This window comes from Cyphellophora attinorum, assembly GCF_001299255.1.
Source record: "Cyphellophora attinorum strain CBS 131958 chromosome Unknown Contig2, whole genome shotgun sequence".
Taxonomy (NCBI): Eukaryota; Fungi; Ascomycota; class Eurotiomycetes; order Chaetothyriales; family Cyphellophoraceae; genus Cyphellophora; species Cyphellophora attinorum.
In genome coordinates, this window is record NW_017253230.1 from 766,472 (window position 1) to 783,070 (window position 16,599).

The 16,599-nt window shown below is 54.0% G+C and overlaps 8 protein-coding genes across 8 annotated transcripts; 5 read left to right on the top strand and 3 right to left on the bottom strand.

The window, feature by feature from the left end:
• Positions 1-331: 331 nt before the first annotated feature.
• On the bottom strand, positions 332-1,843 carry AB675_2599 (Nucleolar protein 12; the record flags this gene model as incomplete). Its single annotated transcript, XM_018142583.1, has 1 exon — positions 332-1,843. The coding sequence occupies one exon, from the start codon at positions 1,841-1,843 to the stop codon at positions 332-334; it is 1,512 nt and encodes a 503-aa protein (XP_018005211.1).
• A 660-nt stretch (positions 1,844-2,503) lies between these two features.
• On the top strand, positions 2,504-4,705 carry AB675_2600 (Transcriptional regulatory protein DEP1; the record flags this gene model as incomplete). Its single annotated transcript, XM_018142586.1, has 2 exons — positions 2,504-4,018; positions 4,067-4,705. 2 exons carry the CDS (start codon positions 2,504-2,506, stop codon positions 4,703-4,705), a joined length of 2,154 nt encoding a protein of 717 aa, XP_018005328.1.
• A 669-nt stretch (positions 4,706-5,374) lies between these two features.
• AB675_2601 (uncharacterized protein) lies at positions 5,375-5,713 on the bottom strand (the record flags this gene model as incomplete). Its single annotated transcript, XM_018142587.1, has 2 exons — positions 5,375-5,499; positions 5,554-5,713. The coding sequence occupies 2 exons, from the start codon at positions 5,711-5,713 to the stop codon at positions 5,375-5,377; spliced, it is 285 nt and encodes a 94-aa protein (XP_018004958.1).
• A 295-nt stretch (positions 5,714-6,008) lies between these two features.
• AB675_2602 (uncharacterized protein) lies at positions 6,009-7,444 on the top strand (the record flags this gene model as incomplete). The annotated part of the gene is made up of 2 exons (XM_018142588.1): positions 6,009-6,537; positions 6,597-7,444. The coding sequence occupies 2 exons, from the start codon at positions 6,009-6,011 to the stop codon at positions 7,442-7,444; spliced, it is 1,377 nt and encodes a 458-aa protein (XP_018004878.1).
• Positions 7,445-8,423: 979 nt separating this feature from the next.
• Positions 8,424-9,746, bottom strand: AB675_2603 (uncharacterized protein; the record flags this gene model as incomplete). Its single annotated transcript, XM_018142589.1, has 1 exon — positions 8,424-9,746. The coding sequence occupies one exon, from the start codon at positions 9,744-9,746 to the stop codon at positions 8,424-8,426; it is 1,323 nt and encodes a 440-aa protein (XP_018005108.1).
• An 816-nt stretch (positions 9,747-10,562) lies between these two features.
• On the top strand, positions 10,563-12,119 carry AB675_2604 (uncharacterized protein; the record flags this gene model as incomplete). The annotated part of the gene is made up of 1 exon (XM_018142590.1): positions 10,563-12,119. One exon carries the CDS (start codon positions 10,563-10,565, stop codon positions 12,117-12,119), a length of 1,557 nt encoding a protein of 518 aa, XP_018005031.1.
• Positions 12,120-12,455: 336 nt separating this feature from the next.
• Positions 12,456-13,466, top strand: AB675_2605 (uncharacterized protein; the record flags this gene model as incomplete). Its single annotated transcript, XM_018142591.1, has 1 exon — positions 12,456-13,466. The coding sequence occupies one exon, from the start codon at positions 12,456-12,458 to the stop codon at positions 13,464-13,466; it is 1,011 nt and encodes a 336-aa protein (XP_018005250.1).
• A 1,013-nt stretch (positions 13,467-14,479) lies between these two features.
• Positions 14,480-16,289, top strand: AB675_2606 (Lactose permease; the record flags this gene model as incomplete). Its single annotated transcript, XM_018142592.1, has 5 exons — positions 14,480-14,699; positions 14,753-14,855; positions 14,904-15,490; positions 15,543-15,553; positions 15,603-16,289. 5 exons carry the CDS (start codon positions 14,480-14,482, stop codon positions 16,287-16,289), a joined length of 1,608 nt encoding a protein of 535 aa, XP_018005178.1.
• Between the last annotated feature and the right edge of the window lie 310 nt (positions 16,290-16,599).

Sequence of the window (16,599 nt, forward strand, 5' to 3'; positions counted from 1 at the left end):
AGAAGTCAGGGATGATGCGACGATGTGTTCGTTGTCGAAGAGAGAAGTTGCGCCGTTCGCGATCATGGCAGACAGACTAAATAGAAAGTTTCGCAAGCGAAGTAGTGACTTTGTGGGGACGATATGGAGCTGCGGATGCTTCACTTGCTTGCTATGCAGTCGCTCGCGCTAAGTGAAGACCAGTTGCCAAGAAATCGGAATTGCTACTCAGTATCGGTCTCCAGGTGGAAAGGGTATTGGACCATACCTCAAGCTGCCCGTTTGACTGACATTTCGCATTCAGTATCTCTTAGGATACTCGATGTGCATCGTGCCGAGATTTCAGGTTGCTTCACTTCTTCATGTCCCGTTTCTTCTTTCCACGGCCAGCCTTGAACGCAGCACCTCTACTCGCAGACCGGTTCGTAGGACGCTTCTTCTGCTGCTTCGAAGTGTCCTTGCCTTTCATCGGCTTGGACGCACTTGCTCGATAGCCTTCGAAGACTACACTTTTGCCTAACGGATTCGATCTCTTGTCTCTCCCACCCGCCCCACCACCAGATTGCTTCCGCTTCCCAGCATCTCTATTTCGCTCGTCTTGTACCGCCTTGCCCCTTCTGTCACTACTCTTGCCATTCAACTGAACACCTTTTCTCTTCGCATCCAGAGCTTTAGGCTTCGCAGCTGGCCTCTTTGACCGCATGACCCGAAGTTTTCGGGGTAGCAGGGGCGGGAACTTCTTCTCATTCATAAGAAGTGCTTTCTCGACCGCATTCTCATCGGTGAACTGCACGTAGGCGAAGCCTTTACCTACTCGGGTCATCTTGTCGCGGACCATGCGGACGTTCTCGACCGTGCCAGCTCGGGCGAACGTTCGCCATAAACCCTCCTCAGGGTCAGATCGCTGCTTCGCTCTGGGCCGTTGACGCGGATTGTCTTCAGCTGGGGTGTCGAGGGTCTCTTGATCTACAAACGGCAGATTGCCAACGAACACACAGCGTTTGTGTACGATCGTGGTGGCAGAGCCAAGGTGGTCGACGTGGAGATGGCGATCCAAGATGATTGTGCCGTTGAGCTTAACAAGGGCCTGAGCCGCTTCAACGGTTGAGAGGACGACGTAGGCATGTGTAGAAGAGGCTGTCTCGTCCATTAGCGCTTTAGTAGCATACGCGGCTTTCTTTGGGCCAGCATCCTTCGAGTAGGCTGTAGATCGGAACCGAATGGACTCAATCTTAGTGCTGGCGGGAAGAGCGGTCTCGAGGTGAGAAAGAAGTGTCTTTTTGGAGGCCTTCGACTTGATAGCGAGAGTTGAGACGTTCGAAAGAAAGACTGTGCGGTTGATGGCGTCAGCCGCTTTGTCCTCGTTGGCTGTGGTCAGGGATTCATGGACGGGAATCGCGTCGGCCTCGTCATCAGACAAGTCCATAAGGTCGTTAGATGGACTATCGCTTATCTCAGATTCCGCATCGGCCTCATCTCGTTGCCGCTGAAGATCTCGCTGCTCTTCTTGAGCGAGCTTGCGAAAGTAGACATCCTCGAGATCCTCATCGTTGACCTTTCGTCGTTTCCGTGGTCGTTCATTCTCGACCTCTGGTTGCTGTCCTTCCGAAGATCTGTCACTTCCATCTGAGTCAGCATCCGACGCTTCGAGATCTGTGTCTTCAGGAGTGGGCAAGTCGGAAGCCGGAGCTGGCTTTTTCTGGACCGTTTCGACCTTCCTCGCGGGCTGGCTTGTCACCTTGACCGGGCCTGAACTTGTCGCGAAGAGAGATGCCAATGCCGGATCAAATTTGGCTGCTGGGACTTCGACTTCGCTGACGGGCTTCTCTCCACCATCCCGAGCTCTCTTCTCCTTTTTGCCCATTTCGGCAAGTATGACAATACGTTGATATTCACGCCGCTCATACACGAGGACGTCTCATTGAAAAAGGCTTGGAGTCTATCAAAATTCTGTAGGAATTTCGGGTGGGTCGCGTTATGTAAGCACCGATGTTTCTCCAAATAATCCCGTGACTGTGACGATGTACCAGCCGGGTCTTCTTTGGTAGTATCTCTGCTGCTACCGCTCCTCCTCCCACTCTTTGCTCGCTGTCTGAACCTCTATCAATACCCAAAATCTGCGAGAGCAGCACTCTATATCACTTGTGAAAGCTGCAGTCGACTGCCACGAATTTTCTTGCACGCGACTGTCAAAAATACCATTGTCCGCCAGGTCGAACCTGTTCCACCACACCACCGCCCTCTTCATACACCAGACCTAGACTCATACCTTCGCCGCGACAGAAACTGCTCAAAACCTGGTCGCGATCTCTATCACAGACGAGGAGTGTATCGGCGCTTGCTGCGAACCAAATTGACGTCTTGATCGCGCAGGCCACACCTCCCCTCGAGCGCGCATGTGCTACTCCACCCACAGAACAGCTTCTCGAAGTTCACTCGATTGAAAAAGATAGGAATAGTCCACAAGCACATTCAGCCTGATCACGACTACTGATCTGTCGACCACATCAGCTCGAGCGTCGCTATGGACTCCGCTGCAGATTCTCTGCTCGCGCTGTCTACAACAGCGACTGCGCTAGCGGAAGCTGAGCAACAATTACAAGACGATGATGACCGCTCCAGCAGCCTGAGCGAACTTGAAGGCGACCTCGACGACGAAGAGCTGAGCGACGTCGGCGATGACGCGGGAGACGAAGCAGAAATTGACATTGATGGTGACGATGACGAGCTCGAAGAGGGTGATGAAGAAATCCAGTCGAATGACACGCCAAATCGACACGCGGCGGCCGACGGCGACTCAGAGGCGGAGACCGAGCGCCTCGAAGAGTCGCCCGACAAGCTCAACCGCAGAAAGTCTTTCATCGCGACGCCCAGCAAGCTAGCGCAACCCCTCCAGATGAACCACAGTCCCAATGAGCGACCCGAGATTGAGAGCTTGACTGACAGCGCAGTCTCTTCTCCTATCTCGACCAACTCAGAGTCCGACGACGACCTCAGCGACGTGCCAGCTGAGAACGAGGACGAAGAGGCGCCAGAAAAGACTTCACCGGGTGATGTCTCGCCAAACAAGCGGAAAAGAGACGACGAAGAGCAACTCGAAGACATACAAGATCGCAATCGCAAAAGGAGGACCTTGTCAGACATCAGCCCGAATGCAAAACTTCTGCGCGAGACCATTCCAGAAGTGCCCCAAAGCCGAGAAAGCAAGGCCAATTCCGAAGAGCCGACCGCAGAAGCCGCCGACGCAGAAGACGCTCAATCAGACGAAGAAGAGGCAGGTGTCGAAGACACAGATACAGGCGTGGCCAAGCCAAAGACAAAGAAGCCTACCCCTCCAAGCCGAGTCTCTGCAAGACGAAAAGGCAAGGGTGATCCTCAGCAGGACGTCGAAGCCGATGCCGAGGAAGACGGCGAAGGTGGAGACGATAGCGAAGAGGAGGAAGTGGACGATGCTGAGGTCGCTGCCAAAAGCGAGGAAGAGCAGGCCAAACGAATGTCAGCGATGGAGCAGCTCGGTGTGCTGGAGAAACATTTCGCGAACCTTCGAGACAGACTCTATGACGAGAAGATCGCAGCCATCAACCACGAGCTGGCTCAGCTGGCTGAACCGACACCCACTCATCCCGAGCTGATCAAACAAGTCGCCGTTGTCAAAGCATACAGAGACGAAAAGATCGAGATCGCACAGAAGACGCTGGTCTACAAGATTGGCGCGCTCAAAACCAAAAGTGTTGCAGAACGAGCACAAGCACACAGCGCCTACTTCCAAGAAACGCGAGATATTCGGGAGAGGCACCTCGAAATTGTCAACGAGCGGTTTGTTCGCATTCAGCGCGAGAGGTTCAAGTCGGATACAACGACTCCTACGTATGCGGTGCCATTCCCAACCAAGAGGTCGAAACAGGTCATCCAGCAAACTGCGTACAACAAAGAGGTGTCGCTGCTGTCTGGCGTTGCAAAATATGTCGGGTTTCCAGCAGCTCCTGATTTGATGCAAACGAGTCAGAAAGACCTGGAAGACGACTTGCAAAAGATGGGTGTAAGTGTACCAATTCCACCCACGCACATGTTGCTAAGCAGCATACAGATCGCAAATCAGGGAGCCATTCCTCGACCCGTGCAAAGGATGACGAGCACATACAGCAACATCTCACAGCAGGCTGCGGCAGACGAGCAGTCGTTCTTGGATAAGAATCCTTGGGCTAGTAATCCTCCCACTGCAGCTTATAGAATGGGCATGAACCGACAGACCTCGAACCAGTCGCCCATGAACGAAATGACATACCTGACGCCAGCACATCACCAACAACGGCAACCTGACAACAGGCCCGCTATAATGGGTTCGGCATCGACGATCGCGGAGCATGCGTCCTCCTCACAGATCAACACACCGCATGACGGATCCGTGATAAAGCCAGAGCAACAGCAGACCAACGGCTATCCGTTCGTTGACAGGCGTAACGAGTCGCGATCTCCGCTGGACACTCGGCGCCCACTGCCGAACGGAGCGGACAACGGGGGACGAGTTGAGATTGGCTACAACAATGCACTCTCATCACCGGTGCCCGGACGGATGGCTCTCGGTGGCGGCAGCAATTCTCAGCAACAACGAACGTTCATGACACTAGCAGACAGCATGCCGAGTCGGGCTACAGCTTCTCCGACGATGCCGACAAAGACGGCTGGTATCACGACGGGGCCAGGACTTGGGATGTCCAGATTTTGATGACACGCGATATGGACGCTCCTTGGCGGCTAGACAGGCTCTTTCCATAGATTTCCCAGACGATTTTCATGAACTGGATTTCTCTTCCAGATTTGATCAAGCAGACCTTCCTCTGCTTCAGATTCTACGCCTTGACTTCAATCTTATCTCTCCATCCCCCACCATCCTCCACGCTCATCCTGACTAGGGCTCGGGCCTACATTTGTCGGCTTGTGCGGCGCTGCTCACGTACTTGCTCATGCCAATAGTTGCCCGCTAGGTTCCTTCTCTGTTTGCGCTCCTTCCGCGAGAGCTCCTCGTCCGTGTGTGCTTGCCTCTTCATCGCCTTTACCGGCAGCAGGAAGGTGCTTGCGTCCTCCGTCAATCTATAAATGCGACTTGAGCACGACCAGAGTAGGGGTGCTTGCACCCTTCCCTTTTAGGTCTTCTACTCTGGACGTGCTCAAGTCGCGTTTATAGATTGACGGAGGACGCAAGCACAGTCACAGTATGCTGGCTGATCATGCAGGTTCAATGCGCATGTATGTACAATGTACAGTGTTGTCGTCCTCTTTGATGGCCGCATCCGTAGACGGTTTGCTGTCCAAGTTCTCGCTCCATGTATGCCCGAACGCCGGCTATGCTCGAACGCTACCTCCGTCATGATTGTACCTACATACAGACTTCGACTCATGACCGCGCGCCACCAGCCGACACGTTTGGCGTCTTCGGCGGCTGGCTCAACTTATCGCTGTCTGTCGGGACGATCACATCGTCAAACGTATCCTGCCCTACGGCTTTGAGCGTGAACGCGACTGTATCTGCATTAGTCTCTAGTTGCTCCTATGATTCTGACCGACGAAACGCACAAACGCCGATAGCAAATCCCCCGATAGCTAGTCCAGTGATGGCATTCTTGACGAGGTATGGCCGCCGTGCGCGGATCAAAGCAGGTGATTGTCGGTAGTCGGGTGTGTAGTATGAAGAGCGCTTTAGGAGTGGTTGGTGGAGGTGAGAGGAGGGGCGCATGCTGGGTGGGAGGACTCGCTGTCCTGGGCTTCGATGGCTGTGTTGCTAGCTGTAGTTTAGAATGGGTCTTCGCATCCGCCGTCGCGATCGAAGTGAGTAGAATGAATGAGCTGTGGACTGAAGTCGTTTGAAAGGTGGAGTGAAGTTGAAATGATGTCGTCTCCAACTTCAACTTCTGATCTGCTTTTGATCGACGCGGAACATCTTAAACTCAAGATATCTCTCCATAAGCACAGCTGGCGTCTACGAACCACGGCGCTCTCACTACTTTCACTCATGCTCTCGCTATAATCACATGCTGCGCAACATCCTCCTGCGCTCCCTCGCCCTCATCCTCATCAGCCATGTCGTAATCTTTCTCATCCTCTACACTTACCCATCCCTCACCACCACCATCGAGTCCCACCCACTCTTCCCAGCCGCGCTCAACGGCACACTCAGCGCCGCCATGAGCGCCGCCGTGCTCACCATCAAACGGCCCACCGCGTTTCTCACGCGTCAGATCATCCTGAGTAACCCACAGTACCGTGCGGGAAAGCCCTGTCGTTTGGATATTGCCCGTGCTTATAACATCTTCTCAGAACTCTCCGCTAGTATACGGCGAAGCCCTACCCCGTACAAGACTTCGAGATCATATTCCTCCTCCTCTACACAAGGCGCCACATCATCCAAGCTGCCGCCTCTGTCGCTACACATCAGCGCCTCCAGTTCCGGCAAACGAGACGAATTTCATCCAGCCCAAGCGACGTTCGACTATGTGCCCTCTCAGGGCAACGCCCTAGGCCTACAACGAGGCAGCACAATACACGACAAGCGGAAAGCCCGTCCGCCTAGCGGGCAAGACGCCTATTTCGTAGCCCAAGTCGGCAATGCGACCCAATAGCCCGAGCCACCGCCTTCGCCATAGCAGACGGCGTCGGCGGCTGGACCGAGCGCGGCATCGACCCAGCCGACTTCTCCCACGGCCTGTGCTCGCACATGGCTGCCATTGCATCGCAATGGAACGCCTCAACTCCACCCCTACCTAAACAGCTCCTCCAACAAGGCTACGACGCCCTTAAGCAAGATCCCGAAATCGAAGCCGGTGGCTCGACCGCCTGCGTCGGCGTCGTCGAGCCCAACGGGCGCATGCGCGTCGCGAACTTAGGCGACAGCGGGTACATCCAATTACGCCTAGGCCGGGTCCACCATTCTTCTGAACCACAGACACATGCATTCAACACGCCTTACCAGATGTCGCTGACCCCACCGGATATTCTCCGGCAGGCGACTGTATTTGGAGGTGTGCCGCTGAACGATGAACCTGACCGAGCCGACACCGCGGATCATATGCTCGCGCATGGCGACGTGCTGGTACTCGCGACCGATGGGGTGTGGGATAATCTTGACGCGCAGGATGTACTGCAGATCGTTAGTCGGATTATGCGGTCGGCTGGTGCGTGGCAACTTGACCGCGAACACGGATTTGGCATCGGCGAGAAGTTGTCTGGACTAGTGCAGCGGGAAGGCGCAAGTAAATATGGAGGAATGGATGGGACGCTGCAGGCGACGATCGCGGCGAGTATTGTGGGAGAGGCGAAGACGGCGGGGAGGAGTCGGAAGAGGGATGGGCCTTTTGCGAAGGCATTCAGGAGGGAGCTGCCGGGGGAGAGTTATGTGGGCGGGAAGCCGGATGATATTGCTGTTTTGGTGGGCGTTGCTGTTGAGAACCGGGTCAAGGCGAAGTTGTGACAGGAGAAGCAGTGTCGCTGCAGCAGAGGCCTTGATGCCCTCCAGTGACCAGGAATTCAAGGACAAGCAGAAAGAGAGAGAAGCAGCATGATGCCGGAGAGAACGGGCAAAACCCACGAACATAAATTGCGGTCTTTCCCACAAGCGGTGCATAGCGAAGGCGTTCTGTGTCAAGGTGACACAAGGTAGAAGAACAGGTCGAGGACCTCCAGGAGATGATATAATTCGCTTACGGCAGTGGGCGAGGATATCATTATCAGCTATTCACAAGCTGGTAGGCATGCTACAGGTATATGTACAGCACATCTCATACAATCACATGCTCACGCAACCACTCTAGCTATCCCGGAGGCTTCACGGCGATACTCGTGGTCAGAGCCTTACTGTTGCTGCCAAGAATGGCACTCACCTCACTTGCCAACAGCAGTCCACCTCACCTGAAGTCGTCCCTATAATTTCGTTCATCTGAAATCGACCTCAAACTTCGCACACAGGTGGCGTGGTGCAATGGTAGCATATCTTGTCTGAGCTTGACTCGTCCTTGTCGTCTGGAAAGCCCCAATTCATAACCATGTCCCCGTCAAGTAGTTCCTCATCTGAGGACTGCTCCCAAACTACTTCCAAATTCATATCCATGCCCCTTTCAAAAACTGAAATTCGCATTCCTATTAGGCCTGGGATTGTGGAAAACTGCACCATAAGCTCCTTCTAGCACCAAAACAGCATCATAGGTTATGAGCCCGACGAGGCGAGTCACCAGAATTCAAGAAGATCTCGGTTCGATCCCGGGCGCTATCAGCTTTCCTTTTTGATATTCCTTTTTTTTGATGGATGGCAGGACGGTGCTAGGGCTCATCGTCGTTAGCCTTATACCTACATTCTCAATAGTATCCTACCGCTGTCTTGAGTTGGATCATCTCTGTGCTATGAGGTGAGAGTCGTCTCGATAGTAGTAGCAAGCCTCACGTTCACCGGCACATTAGAACTCCATCTCATCACCGGCCCATCCCATGCCCATTTCCATACCTCGGCTCTCAACTGGACCATCCTGCACGTTGTGACCATGTCCTGCCCCGTACCGCTCGTCGAGATACATGGCATCCACCATCTCTACACTTGCTTTTCTGTCGTGGACATGAATCACGTCGCCCTTGGCGTCTCGCAGATGCTCATTCTGCTCGATGACCTGTGTAGCGACAACGCCAGCAGCCTCGACCGCGTTGAGTATCTCGCACAGCATCTCGTCGAGCTTCAGCTCCTGAAGGAGGTCCGCGTAGCGTCGCTTGAGTCGCGATTGTAGTCGTGCCGCCTCTTCGTCGTCAGAGTCTGGCGCCTGACCGCCGTCGGGATTGTTATATTGAGTCCCATTGGGAAGACAGTGCTTCTTTGCGGGACTCCTCGAGCGACCCCTTCCGTTCGTTATGGAGGACTCTGCAGCGACGGTCTTCCAACCATTGCGGAGGTCTTTCGCAAGTGCGATGTATGCATTGGCTCTTCCTGTGCCTAGTGTGGCGTAGAGTGGATTCTGGTGTGACTGCGAGAGAGTGGTGAGGAGGTTGGCGTGGAAGGCGTGGCTGCGGTCATTGCTGAATCGGCTTGCGTTCGGTCCGCTGGCGAAATCTTCTCTCACAGTCGTCGGTATTGCGGGAAAGTTCCTACTGTCCCCGATCAGCCCATTACCTCTGACCCCACCATTGATACTGGTGTCACGACTAACCGTCCTCATCACGTTTTTCAGCGACTCAGTAGGCGATCTGCCCCTGGATTGAACACCATTATCGCCGTCCCTGGCTACCTTCAGCCCAACGGCATTGATCAAAGATAGTAGCACTCGCTCAAGCAGCACATAGAACTCGAAGAACTCGATGCGGAACTGGACGTCTGCTTGTGACTCATCCATACCGACACCGTGTGCGGAGGGATTCGTTGCGAAGTGCAAAGATGTCAGGAGGAGGCAGGCGCGCCATTTCAGACGTGGGAGGAGGCGGATGTAGAGTTGGAGGTGTGAGCTATGCGAGGAAGGTTGACTTTTGATGCTCGTAGTGGGCGCTGGCTGAGAAGCGTTCTGGGCACCGTTGAAATGGGCTGGTGATTTCTGTGGGGACTGGCTCGGAAATCGGTTTGCAGATGAGCTCTGTGCAGAGATTGGAGACGAGGATGGTTGACTTGAGCGATTCGTCACCTGTGTCAATGTCGGTATAGATGGTAATAGAGTTATTGGGGGCCGGTGTGTTTGAGGATGTCGCTTTGGCTGTGGGGACGCCCAGCGGGACGCCGCCAGTGAGTTTGGGGAGGGCGCCATTAGCAATGGCTTGGCTCACCGGAGAGGCGCTCTAGCTAACAGACGCCGTACCGGGAATGAAGATGGCGAGGAGACTCTCGTGCGAATAAGTCAGTGTCTTGCTCAGGAGGGTAGTACGATGTTTGCATATTATGTTCCTTCAAGCCTGTCGCCTCGAAGGCGCCAAAGGCTGTAGTGCTGCTCGTAAGGGTTTCGATGTCTGTGAAACGCAGTGATTTATCCAGCCGAGTGCCCAAGTGACAGTTGCCCTTTCGAGAATGGGATATATGGATCAAACCCACTGGCATGTGCCAACATGGACGTACTGTGGTAGCGTGTGAAGTGGAGTTGATGCCTGGTTGCCTTCGAAGCTCTTGGCGCTCAATTAGCAAGGTCCACCTCCATCCATTCCCACTTCCTCATCCTCCTTACACGCTATCACATCACATATGAGGCCATAGTCAACTCTCCAGGCGCTCTCTGCAGCTTGCAGCTGAACGCGAAGCTCGATCGCAGGCATGTGAAATGGGCCGCCGTCGTGCTGCCTGTCTGAGGTGCACCTCGATCAAGGCATGTGCTCCTACAAACCCGAGTTATGTCTCCTTGTTTTTCTCTTGTTGTGGCTCTGGTCACCCCTAGTACGTGCTGTCGTTAACACAGTGTCAGACAAAATGCTCGCAGGAAGTGCCATGTGCTCGTTGTCAGCGTATGCATCTGCTCTCCGCTTCTATGACGATACACTGAGTCTCTACAGGCCTGTCTCTGCCCTGTGAGTACGTAGGCGCGAGTCCTGTGGTGCCAGCCGAATCGCCAGTGCTGGATCGGGATCCAACGCGGATGCGCGTAACCCATACACGATCTACCGATGGCTGCGTGAACTGCTTTAAGCGGCACAAAAAGTGCGACCAGAAGTTGCCAGTCTGTACAGACTGTCTGCGACTACGTACAGAGTGTGTGCCACGTAAGAAGGATGACAATCGCAAGGTTCATCGCGACATCAAAGACTCTCCATCATCGCAGGTCTCACCGCAGTTCTCGTCTCCGGAAGCTACACAACAAAGACATGTACCGCCCATCGAATCAAGAAGTCCAAATTTCAATGACTGGATCGCGCTTGTCGACGAAGACGAGTCCGCAAATCGTGCTAGCAGACCAAATCTCAGTCACAGTAGCGCACTGATATACGTCCCTGAGTTGTACAAAGGCCAATCTTTGACCGACGCCACGTCTTCGCGTCAGATCAACGCGCTCAGTAAATACACAGGTTTCGCGGCAGATTCGGTGCGAGATTGGAGTGTCGGCGACAGGCATCTTCTGAACCACTTTCTTCAGGCCATATCGCGCGCACTCGTGGTCGGCGGCGACGACATGAATCCTTACCTCCGGTATATCGCTCCGATGGCGTTCCGTTCGACCGCGGTGCGTCACGCGCTCCTGACGCTGAGCGCTTCGCATCTAAGTAGGGTTTATCCGGATTTTGAGAATGATCTGCTCTATCATCGTAGCATGGTTTTCGACCAGCTCAAGCTCGAACTCGAGCGTAATGGCAACACTGTGCACATTTTAGCGACTGCACTGCTGCTCTGCTTATTGGAGATATGTGAAGGTCGCTCTAGGAAGTGGTTACTTCATCTGCGGGGCTCACAAGTGCTTGCGTCGCAATTGCCGGAGACTGATCGCGAACCAGCAGCGATGTTTCTGGCAGACCTGTGCCGCTACTTGTGCTGTGTCACATCTGTGACGTCTCATTTGGTCCCTCTACCCCGTTCCGGCCTCGATCGTGAACGCGGGTTTGATCTCGGATCTCCAACAACTGAGCTTCACCCATTATTTGGTGTCTGCGATGCATTTTACGACGTGGTTGCCCTCATCAGCAAGCTAAGAAGAGAGAAGCGAGCGCGAGAAGGGCGTTCAGATCCGACAGCCTCTCAAGACATGGACACGCTCATGCGAGCCCTGGATGGATGGAGCCCGCCAGACACTATAGGTCGAAGCAACGAGTTCGGAGAAGCTGTAGCAGGAGCGATTTGTATGAAGTGGGCCGCCATTCTGTACGCACGCTGGACGTTGCTCGGGGAGCAGACAACAACAAGCGACCAAATCCAGACAGCTACACGAAGCATCTTATCTGAGCTGTCACTCATCCGGCCTGGATCCCATATCTGCACGCATCTCCTCTTTCCGCTAATGATGGCTGGTCTGGGAAGCTTCTCCAAGGGAGATAGATTGACCGTCGAATACAGACTGAATCTCGTCGAGGGGCTCCTCGGCTTTGGCAACATAACCGTGCTCCACAAGCTTCTGGATGAGGTCTGGACCAGGGCAAACAGGTTGGAGAAGGTTGATTGGGAGTATTTGCTGGAAACGACCTATCCCAGCTTGGCACTGATATGAGCTCTAGCCATTCTCCACCGACCTGTGCACCTAGGCCGCAATTCTTGGGAGCTACAGTTGTGTCTCCAGAGACCTCGGACCATCTCTCGGAGGTGAGGATTTCCCGTCGTATGTGGGATCGTCATGAATCAGGGCGGAAAGTCTGTCGTGGTTGATCCCTCGGTACCGACTCGTATACGACGGTATATTCTCCAACATGCCCACGATCCACGTCATGTCGGCACGACCGTACCGACATCGTTGAAACCTTCGAAAGTACAAAACCATCCGGCACGAAGCTCAACGTTCAACGTCAGTCCTCACACCTGCATAGCTTATCGAATTAGTCTTAAAGCAATGGCACCCATTGCAATATCACCACAGAGCTCACCAACACTGATACCTGCTGCTCTTCCAAACCTGCTTAAGCAACCACAGTCAGACTGGCAGGCAGATCTCAAGAGAAACGGGTATGCGGTCGTCAAAGGAGCTATCTCACAAGCGCGTGCTGCCGAATTGAGAGCCGAGGCTCATGACTGGCTGCAATCCTTCGGCACAGATCTCGACTTTGAAAACCCAGAAACATGGACTTCTCAGAATCTTCCCGTACAAAGCAAGATCAACACATTTCACACCTATGGCGTTGCCCATGAACAATTCATGTGGGATGCACGGATGGAGCCTGGGGTTCTTGGAGCATTCGAGCGTCTATGGGGAACGGACGAGTTACTCGCCAGTTTCGACAGCTTAAACATCACATTTCCAAATCGCAAGGACGTACCTAGAAAGCCGGCGTGGGAGCATATTGACCAAAGCCCGTTACGGAGAGGACTTCACTGTGTACAAGGGATAATAAATCTGTCCCCAGCAGGCCCCGACGATGGTGGCCTTGTTGTGTACCCTGGATCACACGCGCTCAACGACGAGTTCTTCGATACTCAAACCGATAAGGCGACTTGGGATCCGCTGGATCGATACATGTTTAGCGGTGCCCAACTTGACTGGTTCAAGGCTCGCGGCATCCAGCCGCACAAAGTCTGTGCAGACACTGGAGATCTCATCCTCTGGGACAGCCGAACAATACACTACGGCGCCGAGCCTCTGGAGACGAGCAATCAGATCCGAACAGTCATCTATACCGCATACGCGCCTGCTAGACTGGCAAGCGAAGAGCAGCTCAAGATTAAAGCAGAAGTGTTCAGCAAATATGGGGGCACAACACACTGGCCACATGAGAATATCGTGGTCAGAGACACAAGAACGTTCCTTCCAGATGGCACGCGAGACCCACGGGATCGAGAGCAGCCACGGAAGCTGCCGATCATGAGTGACAAGCTTCTGAAACTTGCCGGCGTGAAGCGATATTAGAACATGTAACGTAATAGCAAGCCATCTGATTTTTGTCCAGCCCAACATCTTCACGCAGACTTTTCATGTCTCTGATCCCTATAAAACGAGTCTGCTGTGCACTCGCGACTTCAACACCGAGCGATACAATATTTGCCATTCTGAAGACGACGTTCGCTCATGCTGGCGACAGTGTCGTCCTGGTGATCAAACCTCTCGCACCAGGGCACGTCCGTAGACGGATAAGAGCCCTGACTGTCAGCTCAATCGTGACAATTCCCGGCCTGTGTGCCTTCGACGAGCTGCACTTACCAACAGTGGTCTCCCACCAGCTGGAAGGCACGTCGATGAACTCGTTCTGCAGTTGCATATCAGCTAATCACTTCTCTTACAGTCCGTAGTCTGTCGTTGATACGTTCTCAATCGGGGCCGTCGCATCTTTACCATTATCGGGGCCGTCGCACAGTCAATCTATCCCGAAGCGCCGGTATGATGTCCATGGTGGTCGAGACCCAACCTCTGTGCGCTTCGGGCAAGGCAACGAGGCGTCTCCATGCGTAGATACGATATCAGCCCGCGGCATATTATATCCCGTCGTATATCCCTGGCTTGGCAGGAACTGGCTTTCTATCAGCGGAGTCCATGCTTTTTTGCCCTCCATCCTAACAGCTTGTGATAGGCAAGTTTCAACTTTCTTTCAACGTGTGCATTTGTTCGTGTTGTCAGCAGGTTTTTCGGGAGAAGGACCCGTGCGAAGATACTATGTCCCTTCCTCCCTCGCGATTCCACCCCCTCGAGGTCCACTGATAGCACTATGGGGAAGTGTCCCTTATCACGACTCCATAGCCACGCGCTTCATGGCTCTGTCCGTCGGATCTAGAATCAACGAGGGCAACTGCCTTGGATACTAAAGAACCTCGCGGCCCCCGTCTTGTGCTCCATTACACATCGACACCCACCTCGCCCTGAACACCCGGGCATTACACCATAACGGCTACCACACAGTCTCTGGGAGTCCCCACACACTCATCAGCATGGCTTTCATCAGACCAAGTGCCCGTGTCCGCCGCCAAGGCCCACGCGCGGCAGCTTCGGCTGTTGCCAGCGCAGATGCGCAGCACCCTCCCTGGTACAAGGACCATGGCATTCGGAAGATGATGTTTCCTGTCGTCTTGATCTACCTCACCCAAGTCTGTACCGGTTTCGACGCTACCTTAACGGCCAATCTACAGAGTTTCAAGAAATGGAGAGCCGGTATGCTATATTCGCCACTCTAGACATGCCCACCACTAACAGTTGACTCACAGATATGGGTACACCAACACCCTCGCAACTCGGTCTGATCACTGCTATCTACTTCATTGGTACCTTCTGTGGCTCCGTTCCTGCCTCTATCATCACGGACAAATTGTCAGTACATACTCAGCTCTTTAAATACCAGTACTAAATTGCCATTAGCGGACGTAAGATCGGCCTAGCTATCGGACAAGGACTCACGATCGTCGGTGCCGCATTCCAGGGCGGCTCTCAAAGCCGCGGACAATACATGGGCGCTCGCTTCATCCTAGGCTTCGGCATTGCATTCATCACCTGTGCTGGCCCAGCGCTGCTCAGTGAGCTGGTCCACCCTCGAATGCGAGGTACACTTGTGTCTTTCTTCAATCCTTTCTGGTACCTCGGCAGCATCATCGCAGCATGGACTTGCTTCGGTACGAGCCACATGGCCATCACCAATGCATGGGCATGGCGGATCCCATCACTGCTCCAAGGCCTCATCCCCTGCTTCGTCGTCCCATCGATCTACTTCATCCCGGAGTCTCCGCGTTGGCTTGTGGCCAATGGCCGCGAGGACGAGGCGACCGCTATCTTGGCCAAGTACCATGGTGAGGGTAACGCTGAGGACCCACTTGTTCGCACTCAGCTCGTCGAGATCAAGGTAGCCATGCAGCAGGCCACCGAGGGTGTGACTTGGCGAGCGCTCTTCACTCAGAAGCAGAACCGAGCTAGAGTCCTCATTGTCATGTGCATGACGCTCATGGCTCTTTGTAAGTTCCTGCCTCCCCAAGAATTTCTCGTAATTCGCTAACTCGCTTCCAGGGTGCATGCAGGTTAGTTCGAATTATAGACTTGCCGTGGACGATGCTAACAGATGTGTAGAACGTCATCACGTACTACTTCTCACCCATCCTCAACACTATCGGCATAACCGGCACAACACAGCAAACCGGCATCAACGGCGGCATCAACATCGTCTGCCTCCTCTCCGCCATCCTCGGCGCCTCCATCGCCGAGCGCGTCGGCCGCCGACCCCTCTGGATGTCCTCATTCATCGGCATGATCCTCGTCGCCGTCCCCTTCACGGCCCTTTCCGCAGTGTACGCCCAGCGCAAAGTGCAAGGCGCCGGTTATGGTGTCATCGTCTGCCTCTTCCTCTACGACGTGGCCTACAACATCGCCTGCAACCCCCTGCTTTACAGCTACCCAACGGAGATCATGCCGTTCTATATGCGCAGCCGTGGTCTCGCAGTCAAGAATCTCACAGGCCAGGTCGCCCTCATCATCAACATGTACGTCAACCCGATCGCACTGGCAGCAATCGGGTATCACTACTACATCTTCTTCATTGGACTGAATCTCTTCTGGTTGACGATGATCTACCTCTTCTTTCCCGAAACAAAAGGATACAGTCTCGAGGAGCTGGCAGTGCTGTTCGACGACGGCAGCGAGAATGTCTTGGTTCAGGGACAAAAGGTTGTCGGGGAGACGAGCAGTGACTATGGGGTAGATAACAAGGGGCAGGCTAGTGAGCCGAAGGTAGAGGAGGTGACTGCGTCGGCGAGATGAGATAGAATGGGCGGACTTCGTAGACTTGAACGCGTGGGAGGACTCTGTCGCGGCACAATTGTTGTGGGAGGTTGGATATAGCTTTGCGCAAAGATTACGATTGAGCTGGCACGACGACGAAACACACCGACCCGAGTGTAATCCGTACCCAATCGGCTCCTGGCCGTTGAGAATAAGTCTCGTCCCGAGACGCAAGAACAATTGAATTCGCTCACTCCGTCGGAGACGTCCTGTAGCAATAACTACTTGGTCGTGCTCGAACGATATCTGAACGACCGTACGCATGTTGTGCAAGATCAAATATCAGGAA